The sequence below is a fragment of the Scatophagus argus genome, chromosome 6 (genome assembly GCF_020382885.2).
Source record: "Scatophagus argus isolate fScaArg1 chromosome 6, fScaArg1.pri, whole genome shotgun sequence".
NCBI classification, from domain to species: domain Eukaryota; kingdom Metazoa; phylum Chordata; class Actinopteri; family Scatophagidae; genus Scatophagus; species Scatophagus argus.
The window spans coordinates 903,897-916,720 of record NC_058498.1 but is presented as its reverse complement, the minus strand read 5'-3'; the positions used below and the strand labels follow the sequence as shown (position 1 = coordinate 916,720).

At 48.3% G+C, this 12,824-nt stretch overlaps 1 protein-coding gene and 1 long non-coding RNA gene across 2 annotated transcripts; one reads left to right on the top strand and one right to left on the bottom strand.

Moving 5' to 3' along the window:
• Window positions 1-279: 279 nt before the first annotated feature.
• Window positions 280-12,656, top strand: nwd1 (NACHT and WD repeat domain containing 1). Its single transcript, XM_046392234.1, has 19 exons — window positions 280-712; window positions 1,521-1,606; window positions 1,729-1,845; window positions 2,412-2,766; window positions 2,847-4,158; window positions 5,031-5,234; window positions 5,319-5,472; window positions 6,149-6,266; window positions 6,517-6,681; window positions 6,860-7,057; window positions 8,430-8,552; window positions 8,624-8,826; window positions 8,988-9,248; window positions 9,503-9,593; window positions 9,991-10,139; window positions 10,478-10,748; window positions 10,887-11,440; window positions 11,840-11,945; window positions 12,136-12,656. The coding sequence occupies exons 1-19, from the start codon at window positions 280-282 to the stop codon at window positions 12,444-12,446; spliced, it is 5,211 nt and encodes a 1,736-aa protein (XP_046248190.1). The 3' UTR covers window positions 12,447-12,656.
• Window positions 613-8,542, bottom strand: LOC124060870. Its single transcript, XR_006843644.1, has 3 exons — window positions 8,412-8,542; window positions 1,694-1,855; window positions 613-733 (listed from the first exon to the last, which is right to left on the bottom strand). It is a non-coding gene; the product is annotated as an uncharacterized LOC124060870 (long non-coding RNA).
• Window positions 12,657-12,824: the final 168 nt, after the last annotated feature.

Genomic DNA, 12,824 nt, shown 5'->3' with positions numbered 1-12,824 from the left:
GCTTCACAAATCCACTACAAAGCCATAAACCCGAAAACATTAAAAATAGCTAGTCTATAGTCTGCAGTGGAATTACAAGGACACCAGTTTGGTTCAGGTTATTTGAACATGTTACAGTTCAGTTTGAGTCAGTAGTGCCTGCATGTGAGCAGCATGTTTCTCGTGGTATGAAGCCTCTTGTGAATCGCACGTGGTGGGATGAGAAGCTAACGTAGCGTACCTAAAAACGTGATGTGCAGTGTTGAAGAAAACATGTCATCATTTGTGTTAAATGGGTAAATGATGACAAAACATTGGAATCATAAACAGGACCAAAGGCATGTACACAACATTGTGTTTTGGTCTTGTGCATTTATTTCAGATTTATTTGATTACCACAAAACAGTGCAGACTGGTACGCTGCAGGTACAACAGCAGGTCATGTGGGAGAACTGGTTGTCCTGGAGGAAACTCTCTGAGGGACACAGACAGGAGGCTGAGGAGCAGCTGAGGGAGGGAAGATCAGCAGACTGGAGCAGACTGAAGAAGAAGAAGCAGAAGAAGACGGCGACTGTGGTCTCAGGCTTCATGCTGAGGACGATGGCGGAGCGTCAAGCAGCATCAGAAGGAGACGTCAGCTTGCAGGACGTCCTGAGAGGACGGACAGATGGAGCTCGGAGCATGAAGACCAGATCCAACGTGATCCGAGTGTTCATCAGCTCCACGTTCACAGGTCAGTACACCTTAACTCACCCTGCATAATAGCCAGATGACTAAATTCGTGACTGCATCCTCCACCCGAATGTGAAAAGAGTGTGCAACCTTCGTGGCAAAGTAAAAAATATTTTTAACTTGTGCAGAAATGTGAAGAAATGATCTCAAAGCCACTGATTGTGCATCATCATGCTTTCTAAACCTGTGAGGAAACAAGTTTGTGAGCGTGTAGAGAAAATGTAAAATTTGCGCATTAACAAAGGTTCATTACAAGCTGCACTAATCATATGAAATTGTATTCACTTTCTGTCTCCCCTAGAGGACGTCACCCTCACAACAATAGATTTAGTAAAAAATGTTTACATCTTATTTTTTTGGTTGTGCAGACAGGGGTTTCAAACAAAGTTAATTATCCTCCGATGTGTCTGAAAAATGCCATTTTAGTGTTCGTGCAACATTTATTTGAGAAATGGGTCCAATACTGAGTATGGTGACTATGGGACAACAGAACTGGTCCTCATCCCCGGCAAGACGCAGGAAATGACTCATCAGTCAGGTCATCATTCGGCAAGGCTGTATCACTGTCGGGCAAGAAGGCCGATCCATAAAAATGTGTTTTGATTTAATTTAGCATCCAGTTTTTCAGAAAAGTGTAACAGAAATGAGAGCAGCAGAGTGGAAGCTTCAGCAGGAGGAGAAGGACTGAAACATCTCAGCGGGACACGTTTCACAAACTTCACCATCCCTTCGCATCTCTTCGCATCATCTCAGACCACTGATTCTCATTTTAACTTTGAATCGCTGGCTGTGTCTCTGCTCTCTGTCAGACATGAGCAGCGAGAGGAAAGCCCTGCTGGAGAAAGCTTACCCAGAAGTCCTTGCTTTCTGTCGCAGTCTGGGGTTTGTGTTTGAGGTCAGTTTTGCTCTTTACCTTTAAGACAAAGTCATCCAGTAAGCTGATGACATATAAAGCGTACATGTGTGCACTTTCAATAAATACCTGCTTATTGATCAGCGAGGTCACTGCCTGTTTAGGTTGTGGATCTGCGCTGGGGGATTCGAAACATCTCATCTGGAGACCATGAGGCCTGTGAGATCTTCCTGCAGGAGATCAGGAACTGCAAGAAGGTTTCAGCCGGGCCAGCTTTCATCGTGAGTCTTCCTGAAATTATGATTCAGATTTTTTTCTCAACCAGACTGTTTCTAATATATTATGATAAGAATACGCTGAACACCGGAGCTCCTCAGGGCTGTGAACTCAGCCCCCTCCTGTTCACGCTGTCCTCCCACGACTGCAGCCCCAGACAGGGAGAGAACTGCTGTAGCAACCCGAACTATAACTTCTCTATGCAGTAGCTTTCATTCTTAGCAGCTAAATTGCAAATGCTTGTTTTGTTTGTAAAATATTAATCTGTGATGTAAAACAGAGAAAACAAACTAAATAAAATTTTCTATTCATCATTTCAGCTCAAGATGCTTCAAAAATGTATTTTTATTTTTGTCCACTGTCCTCACAGCAGCTGAACCTGAAGCTTCATTATGGCATGAGAAACAGTTGTATTTGGTGAACCTAAAATCTGAAATGTGAAGTCAGGCTCTGTATATTTGACATTTCTGTTGGAGTCAAAGTAAAAGTGGAGGCAAGTAATAAAGAATTTAATTACAGATCGAATTTCAGCTCAACCTTCTCTTTATTTTTTTGTGTCTGGGCTGCAAAGGGTCTGCTGGGGAACCGGTACGGCCACCGAGGTCTTCCTCGCCTCATCCCAGAGAAGCAGTTTGAAGCTCTTTTGTCCAAACTCTCCAAAAACCCCGAAGGCGTGAAGCAGCTGAGTCAATGGTTTTTAAAAGACAACAATGCTGTCCCACCCACCTATGTTCTCCAGCCAATCACGGCTCACTTCCCCTACTACAGCGACCTCCGACATGAGAGTGTGCCACAGCGTGACAACGACCTCCTTTCGTGGCGTTTGACAGAGACTCAGCTGTTGCAACACCTACGCTCTGCCGCCGCGGACGCCGAGGCAGCCGGTGACATCACAGCTGAGCAGAAACAAAAGTTCTACACATCAGGTCAGCAGTGTCTCACAGTTTGTCCTCTGCTGTCTCAAATTATCTGTGAAATCTGAGTATCTTCCTCTTCATATTCTCAGTTACAGAGCAAGAGTTCATACAGGGTTTGTGGAAGGATGACAGCGAACCTTCAGCTCTGCTCTTTGTCAGAGAGATTCCTCGCCAGAGGGTGAGGGAGGGTCCCAAGCGTCTCGCCAAGTTCATGGATCTGACTGCCGACGGCCTGCTGGACGCAGAAGCTCAGGGACTCCTCACCAGCCTCAAGTCCCGTCTCTACACCACGTTGCAGAAGATCCTCAACCTGCACTGTGTGGAGCTCAGCAAAGGAAGCATTGACCCAAAGCGCAAAGAGCATGCTCAGTACCTGGACAGCATTTGCGAGCAGTTCATCTCGCAGATGAAGGCCAGGATCGGAGTGATGGCTGAGTCATCTGTGGAGGGGGGGCGTAGGAAGATTTGGGGAAGCACTGAAGAAGGAAAGCAGGAAATCTCAGACTGGGTGATTGAAGAGGTTGGACGGCATGCCTCTATGAGCACCGAGCTGTGCAAAGGTCTCTACGGTAGGGAGGGGCTTCTGGGTAAGCTTTGCTTGTCCATGTGGGAGTCCACCAATGTCCATCACAGCCCGCTGGTGGTGCATGGACCTGCTGGGATGGGTAAGACGGCTCTGCTGTGCAAACTGGCCCAGGAGATGCGTAACGTCCTGGAGGCTGGTGCGGTGGTGGTGATCAGGCTGCTGTCTGATCGTCATCCTCAGAGACCCGACATCGACCGTGTCCTCCGCAGCATCTGCCTCCAGATCTGTTTGGCTTGTGGTCTGGCTCCGCCTTCGCCGCTGACCGCCAACAGTCACCTGGAGCTGCTCAGGTTCTTCAAGAACATCATCACTGAGGTTTCCCACCAGGGGAACACTCTGCTCATCATCCTGGACGATCTGGATCAGCTCGCAGACCAACATTGTGCCCACAAACTCCGCTGGCTGCCAGACAGCGTCCCACCCAACGTCCACCTGGTGGTTTCCATGGATACTAACAGTGAGGCGTTTGCTAATATGCGGTTGAAGTTCAAGACTTTGGGAAGTTTCTTTGAGGTGGAGCGCTTGTCTCGTGATGAAGGAAAACAGATCATGGAGGCGTACCTACGGTCGTGTCAGAGGACGCTGACACCTGAGCAAAGCGACGCCGTGCTGCAGAGCTTCGAGACAACCGGCTGTCCGCTGCACCTCAAGTTGATTCTGTCTGCCGCCAGACGCTGGACGTCCTTCACCCCACTCACAGACACACACCTGGGCAACAACTCACAGGCGGTGATGTCACAGCTCTTCCTGATGCTGGAGGAGAAACATGGGAAGGAGCTGGTGGGCGGGGCCTTAGGATACCTCACTCTGGCCAGGTGAGAGGATGGCTGTGCGGTAACAAACCTTTAAAGAGAGTTGGTGTTAATACTGTACGTGCTAATCACTGATTAAAAACTTGGATTGTACTTTTCTCTGGATGACTTTGTAGAAAAGCTCATTCAACAAGGAAACAGCAGAAAAATTGTGGGTGTCGTTCAAGGCTGCAGTCTGTCTGCTTCATGCACACGTTCGGACAGCAAGCAGTTTGATTGGCTGTACTGTCACAAATTCTCACTCGGCGAAGATGGAAAACCAAAAGCGTTCAGATCATTAAATGCAGGCCGCACAACAATAAAAACATAAGTTCTACATTTTGAGCACTGCTGCACAATGTGAAGTGTGAAAAACTTCACTATGTTTGAAACTAGGGCAGTCGTGGATCAGCGGTTAGGGTGTCGGACCCGTAACCGGTGGGTCGCTGGTTCGATTCCCCGTACCGGTGGCTGAGGTACCCTTGAGCAAGATACATAACCCCCACTGCTCCCCGGGCGCTGCACGCGGTCGCCCACTGCCCCGGGTTTGCTGTGTGTGTGTGCACGTCACTTGGGTGGGTTAAATGCAGAGCACGAATTTCGTTGGAGTGAGTTCCCTCCAATGACAAAATATGTCACTTTCTAATTCTAAATTAAAAAATTAATTTCTAAACTATGTTCAATTCATAATACAGGGGGACAAAAGATTCGGGAAGGCGTCTTCTGGTCTTTAATTAAAAATTATTAGCAATTACTTGAAAATGAGTTTCAGCTTGCCACTACTTTAACCTGTGCTGTCCTGAGCTATGGACTGGACCAGTGCAGGTCCAGAGAGAGACAGAAAGACCTCTCCGGCTGAGGCACAGAAAGCAAGCTGATGTCTTCTGACTCCACAGGGAAGGTTTGCTGGAGGCCGAACTGCGTGACGTCCTGTCTCTGGATGATGATGTCATCTGTGAAGTGTACAGGTACTCCCTCCCACCGACCCCCTCTTTGATCCGGCTGCCCTCCCTCCTCTGGGCTCGACTGAGACGGGACCTTGAAGATCAACTGGAGGAGCGCTGGATAGGCGGGGTCGCCGCCATCGTCTTCAGAAACCGGTAAAAAAAACAAAGGAAAAATGATCCCCTCAGGAAAAAGGTCACAGGTTTGAGTAAAGTGTGTGTGTGTGCGTGTGTGTGCAGGCGCATGTGGGAGGCGGTTTCGGCCCAGTATCTGACATCAGAGCGGCGTGGGCGGAGCCTCAGGAACCTGGCGGAGTACTTCCTGGGTCGGTGGTCGGGGAAATTGAAGCCGACGGCTCTGCCGGGCCTCTCGCTGCTCCTCTCTGACAGGAAGGTACCAACAACAACTGTGACTGTCACCATGATGGACTCATAAAGGTTTCCATTATCATCCATCAAGCTTTGATTTTGCGCCACAAAAGAAAAAACCCAGAACAGGGACTGGGACACAACAGAGCCTGCAGTTAATGTTTACACCTGGCACAACACGAGCGCGAAGTACAGTCAGCTGCACAGCATGAATCAAAGTTCACCACAGCCGTTTATCATTAACCTCAGAGACGGACGTGAGCCAAGACCACAAACAACACGTTCACACAAAACAACAAAACAAAAAGAGAAAAATGTCTAACAGCACATCAAAAAATGCTTCTCACTCCTGACAACCTGACACCATCAGCTGTCCTCATTGACAGCAGACTGATATGAACTGACAGAATCGGAAACACAAGTCTCGTGTACTAACCAGTAATACGAGTGTGTATTAATATTCCTGTTCAAGGCCTGAACTTACAACAACACACGATTTTTCTTGGTTCTGATTTGCTGCCAAATCAAAGTTTTAAATGCAGGACTTTTACTTGTTACAGAGTACTTGACACTTTTACTTTAACAAATGACCTGAGTACTTCTTCCACCACTGACAGAACCCGACAGACCACTTCAGTGTGATGTGACTGTGGATTTCTTCTTTGGTCACCGTGTCTTTTATTGGTTCTGTGACGCCTCAGGTTCCTCCCCAGCCGCTGTGGTTTTCTCCAGGATTGGTTAACGTCAGGAAGCTGCAGGAGCTGCCCTATCACCTGCTGCACGCTGGTCTGTGGGAGGAGCTGCGGCAGGAAGTGATCAGTAAGACGTGGGAAGAGGCTCAGTATTGGGATTAGTGTGGTGTTCCTGTTCCTGTCCCACACGAGTGGTGATATACTGTAGATGTGTGAGGAAGTGCACACAAACCCAGGTTTCATACCACATTAAAATGAACCTTTAAATGTTTAAATTATATTTGTAACGGCAGCAAGGAGAGCGTGAAGGAAAAGGAGACAGATAACATGTTATCTGACAAACCGGTTCAATCGACGTGTTCTGTTGTGTTTCTCAGGCAGCGCTGAGTGGCTGTACTGTAAGAGCAGGGTGTGTGGGGTGGCCAGTCTGATCCAGGACCTGGACCAGTGCTCCCAGTACATGGACTGCACTGAGACCGGACTGATCCGAGACACGTTGGCTCTGATGAAACCCAGTCTGGATTTCCTGGATGGTCGCATGGGTCAGCCATTTTGTGCCTTTCTGTTTTTTGACCATTTTCATTCCAAATGTTTCCAAAAACGCAAGATGTTCTTCAGAATTAGACAAAAACATTCAAAACCAAAATAAAATAAAATGAGCAGTTGATGACAAAGGTGTGTAAAATGCAAACACAGCGAACTGTTTTCTTCTGGTTCCAGATATGTCTCTGTTTTACACGGAGCTCTTGGCCAGACTCTGCTCCTTGGCCACGCCTTTCCCCTCCCTGATTGGTCGGCTGTGTAGCCAATGCGAGGAGTGGTTACTGACGTGTCCGGAGCCAATCCTCATCCCTAAGTGCAGTTTCCTGCAGCAGCCAGGGGGGGCGCTACAACACACACTGACTGGACTGCAGGGAGGTCAGAAATCTTAACTCTTCATTGGGCGTTAAAGTTGAACCGGCTGATTTATTTTTGCTCCAAATCAACTTCCTTTAGTTATTAGTTGAGTGATTAACAGAGTCTCGGCTGAGTGCTGGAGCAGCTCTTACTTTCACTGGCAGTAATGACAGCCGTAGACTTTAAACCCGATAAGAAACCGGATATGTGATGTTTATCCGCACAGAAATGTAATGAAAAATGGTACTTCAAAGCAGCGTTTATTACTTGTGCTCCTTGGTGTGAATAATTCTTTAAAGGAAATTGTTTAATGAATTCTTTGTTTGTACTAAATACTGCCAAAGAAGATGCACCACTCTGTGCAACAAATAAATATAACAAATAATACATATAATATAAATAATAAATCTTTTTTCTGTTCATAAAAGACCGACAGAGTGACGGCTCTACATGAATGATGTGCGGTATGTCAGCACAGACAGGTAGCAGTGGTGAGCTAAGTATAATCAGTACAACGTAGTTAAACTATTCAAAGTAAAAGGTGTCCCTGGTGACTGCTGTTCTGTTAAATCTGATCTCTGATCAGGCGATTCTGACTCCTGTATTAACGTTGGAGTTGGTTGAGCTGGAGCTCATTTTGAACTATGCACAAAAGTATTGGGACAGCTGCCCATTACACCAACAGGGACCTTGATGACACTGCATTCCAAATTCACAGACAGCTTTGCAGCTCCAACAGCTTCCACACCAAACTCATCCAACCATGTGTTTATGGAGCTTTGCTTTGTGCACTGGGGCACAGTCATGCTGGAATAGAAAAGGGCCTTCAACAAACTGTTACACTGTAAACTGTAAGATTTCCCTTCACTGGAAGTCCGGGGCCGAGCCCAAACCCTGAGGAAGGGCCCCATGTGTGCATGTGTGTGTTCAACTAAGGATGGGTCAAATGCAGAAGACGAATTCAGTGTGTGTGTGTAACAATATATATGCTGTCAATAAAGTGATTCTTCTTCTTTTCCATAGAGAGGTGTCCCAATACTTTTGTCCATAGTGTGTATTTTGTACAAGACTGCAGTTAATGATTATTTTCATTCTGCATTCATCTGCTGATTATTTTCTCCATTAATCCATTGGTTGTTTGGCTTGTAAATCTTGTGAAAATAGTGAGAAATATGGACACAATCACAGTGATACGTTCGCCCTGTTTGAGACCATCATCTGCATCCTGTTTAAAGCTGCCATGAAAACCAGAATTGAGCTGATAGAAAATCGTCACACTTTATGTCAGAACTGCAGCTAACGACTTTTCTCAGATCACTGAGCTCTATGTTGGAGTGTTGTGAGGTGCGACAGGTGCAATCGCAGCAGGTTTTACCTGTCGTCATGTCTTCAGGTGTTCTCTGCGTGGATGTCGGTGTGGAGGCGGAGCTTCTGGTTGCAGGTTCAGATGACGGCGTGGTGGCGGTTTGGAGCCTCGCTGACCAGCAGCTCATACACTCACTGCTGGGACACACAGGTCAGTCTGAGCAGATTGGGTCATTTTAACAAAGACATGATAACTATTTTGACTTCCTGTGTGATCTGCAGGTGCTATTCTGTCCGTCAAACTGACTGACAGCTCCGCCCACTGCCTCTCACTGGCCGCTGACTGCTCTCTGAGGAGGTGGAGCCTAGAGAACGGCCAGCAGCTTCTCTGCATCCAGGAGGTGGTTGTTGACCCCGCCCCATCATCAGTACACCTCCACCTGTCTGAACAGAACCGGCTGCTCTTTGTCTACTCCAGCACACAGGTACTGCTGCTGCTGCCACGCTGCTTTATAGTCTGCACACTCACACGCTCATGCAAGCTGCCGGCGTCCTCGCCAGGGCGACACAAACCCATGACTCGTCCAGCTGCTCTGCACAGGCTTTACGTTTCAGATTTGTGTCACATCAGAACCTGCTGTTCCAGGTGAAGGTGTGGAAGCTGGACGGTGTTGAGATCTTCTGCAGCAGCAGTGACGAAGGCTCGGTGGTTCTGGGAGTCCTGGGAGAGTCTGTGGTTTCTCTGTCGTATCCAGGTCTGCTCAGAATCTCTCATCCTGTTAGTGGGGCTCAAACTGTGGAGACTCAACTGGAAAGCTCACAGAGACGTTTGACTGTCATTGGCTCTGTTACGTTACCAAAACGTGGGAAAGTGTTCATGGTTTCTAAAGAAGGATTCCTCTATCAGGTAACGTGCTGACTTCCAGGAACCAAGCACACATTTGAGGTCTTTACATGCCGCCTGCTACTCCTCAGAGGGAAGCTAAAGTGAAGTAACACTTCAGACCTTTGAATACAGAACACCTGAAACACATAGTGCAGTACAGTCTATATGGTCCAGCACAGGACAGAAGGCTGGCAGACCCTCAGCTGACGTTTATTCAGCATTAAAATCCCTCACTGGTGACCACAGCCCATGATGATCTTCCTTCCTGTCCGCAGATTTCCAGTAAGGGGACACATACAGCGGCTGAGTTCCCTCTGGTTCCATCTTTACTATCCGTTAGCGAAGATGAAAAAATCCTGATGGCAGGTACGACTCTGACTCTGCCTCAGACGGGGTTCACAGTGACAAACCTTTTCATCAGTTTTTAATGAGCTGATCTTATTAAATCCCTGTGCAATAAACCGCCATCTCCTAGTGCCAATACAGTAACTTTTTACTGCTAACAATTTAAAAATTGTGAAATCCTGCAAACATCGTGTATATTTTTGTATAGTCTCTTTAAAAAAAGGGTGTTTTTTTACTCGATCTGCACCTTTATTTTGCTATCCTTGTGCTGCTGTGACAATCTGAATTTCCCCAGTCCAGGACTTAGAAAGGCCCGACTTCCCCTCGGGGATAAATAAAGGAATTCTGATTCTGGTTCTGATCTTATCTCATTACCATTAACAATATGAAGACTGCTCTGTGTTTCTGCCCTCTGCAGGTGGCGATCGGACTCTGAGCCTCTTCAACATCGACAGAGACTCTGTGGACAGGTTCCTCGACCTCAAGCACGACGACAGCGTTTTGTCCGCCCGCGTCTCATCGGACGGCAGGCTGCTCGCCTCCGGAGCCGCCGACCAACTCATACGAGTAACGAACTCCACACGACGCACAGCAGACGTTTATTTAACCTCATGTCATTCTGCTTTTGGTTGCACATTTAAAAAGAGTTGAGAACGTGCCCGTTCACAGCTGCAGCCAAGCAACATACACAAACAGAATCACAGACGATTTGGAACGTTTTTCTGAACGTGGATCAGTGTATTTTGGGGGGCTTTATTGGTTGTTTTTCCTAAATATTTTAGAGTAGAACAAGCTTCCTGCTCCACCTTTCTGAATCTCACTGCAGCTTAAAAATCTGAGAGTTCGGTGCAGAGCTGTGAGCGCCGGCAGCAGCAGTATTTATGTGTTCTGAATTTCTTTGGCAGATTTGGTCGGTGACCACCGGTGCTCTGCTCGACGCTCTGAGCTCGGACGCTCCCGCCACCTCTGTTCTTCTGTATAGAGGCTTCGTGCTCTCAGCCTCGACGGCTGCCGGCTGCGTCCATCTGTGGAGTCTGAAGTACGACAGCCGCCACAAACCCATCGCCCACATCCCTGCAGGCTGCGCCCACGTCGCCATCAGTAAGGACACAGAACGTGTTTTCTACGTCCCACAGCAGAGCCAAAAGGAAGTGATCAGCTGGAACAACCACACAGGTGAGTGCTGCTGCAAAGCTACAGCGCACACGACGACAATAAACACGTTCAGCGAATTTGTTTGTGGTCCTGGTCAGCACCGTCAGCAGGTGGAGGTCCAGCTGCTGCAGCTCTGAAACCTCCTGGGTCTCCCTGCAGGTTGTCTGGCGGAGCGCCTGGAGGCCTCTGCTGAGGTTTGCTGTCTGGAGTTAGCTCAGCACAAACGGCTGCTGCTCTGTGGTCTGACCACCGGCACCGTCCTCATCTACCCGCTCGCCCTGCCTCAGGAGACGCTCTGTATCCCCCCTCCAGAGAGCTTCTCCAGGGTGCTCTGCCTGGCAGTCAGCACCCAGGAGAAGCACATGGCTGTGGCCTACGAGGACTCTGTGGCCCTGTTTGAGATCACCACCAGAGACAGCTTCCCCACGGTGGACGGACCCCTGGAGGGGTTCCCCCTGTCCCTCCTCCACGCCCCGCTGTCCTCCATGGCCCTGCTGTCCGACCGCCGGCTGCTGTACGGGACGAGCTGCGGGGAGGTGAAGCTCTACGACTTGAGGAACGGCAGCAGCTTGGGTCTGGAGCCTCATCGCAGCAGAGTGACGTGCGTGGTGGCCAGTAACTGGGGGACGCACGCTCTGGTGGGCTCCGAGGACGCCGTTCAGAGGCTGTGGGCCCTGAACCCGCTGGCCCTGGATCACACCATGGAGTACAAGGTCAGAACTGCTGCATGTCTTCAGTAATCCGCTGAAGATCTTTGGAGAGACAAACATTTGATTTTCTGACATTACAGAGCAGCTGTAGGCAGGTTCAATGATATTTTGAAGTTTATTAAGTTTACTTCTACACAAACACGGCTGTGGTACATTATGTCGTCGTCGTCTCTACAGATGTCAGCATGTTATGATGTTTTCAGGAGCCTTCAAAAAGCATAAAAAAAAGAAATGCAAGCATATGTTGAGATCACATTGTGACACAAAGCCTGTGCAGAGTGACTTCTTATGCCGACCATGGAGGTTCATGTCAACAATTTCCTGCAGGATCAATAAAGTTCTTATCTTATCTTATTGTCCTGATGTGTAATGAGAGTTTGTTCTGCTGTCGTTGATGCTCAGGGTTTTGGCTTCGAGGGCGTCCTCTCTGCTGCTTTCTCTGACGGCGACCAGTTCGTCTTCACAGGATCTCAGGACAGAACCGTCAAAGTCTGGGACGTGGCAACAGGTGCTGACGTGGTACAAATCATTTACAAACTGTTTGTGACAGCATGACTCCTTCCAGCAGGGAGAAGCCCAGCACAGACACTCAGCTGTCCCACTGTGAACAGACGTGAACTCAGCTCAGTACTGAAAGTATTTTACATTCTGCCGTCACTCGGCTGCTTGTTTTCAGTCGTCTTGTTTCTTCCCGTCAGGAAACCTGCTGTTTGTCCAGTACGTGTACTCCCCCGTCGTCAGGATGGTGACCTTCCGGAACGGTTTCGTGGCGTTGTCTCAGCAGGGCTCCGTCATAAGAGAGGTGTTTCGCTGTCCGGACCACATCAGTCCGGACTATAACCCTCTGAGGAACGTCAAGGCTCAGTACCGGGTTACCTCCAGGGAGAAGAACCGGGACAGTCAGCAGAACTGCGTGTCCGACCTCCAGGACTTCAACCCAGCCCAGTTCAACCTGACCTTCATGAGCATGCTCAAAGCCAAGCCGTCCTCCACCTGTCTCATACTGTAGGAGGTCAGGGGCCTCCAGGCTTCAAGGAGTTTCACTTTTCGGAAATTTCGTTCATTTGTTAACTACACAAATTACACACACTGTAAATATACAGTGAACATCCTTTATCCTATTTATAATATGAAAAATGTATTAAAACGTCCTCATATTTCTACCAAAATATGGCTGAATTCTTTCTTCCGCTTACTGAATGTAATGCTTACAGAAAGGTCATGCAGGCTTCACCTGCTTCCTGTGGACTTCGTCACTGCTGCGAATCAGCTGCTGTCAAACTGCCTGAGCCTCCCTCAGACTGAATCCTTGACGTATCGTCACCTGATGAGGATGCCGACCTTTCAGCTGTTCACGTGCAGACGCCACTCAGGGCTGACAACGGTC

Coding starts and splice junctions, on each gene's coding strand:
- nwd1 (XM_046392234.1), top strand. CDS start 280: ATGATGACAAAACATTGGAATCATAAACAGGACCAAAGGCATGTACAC. Junction 1,846..2,411: donor CAGCCGGGCCAGCTTTCATC/GTGAGTCTTCCT, acceptor TGGGCTGCAAAG/GGTCTGCTGGGGAACCGGTA. Junction 8,827..8,987: donor TTGTCTACTCCAGCACACAG/GTACTGCTGCTG, acceptor CTGCTGTTCCAG/GTGAAGGTGTGGAAGCTGGA.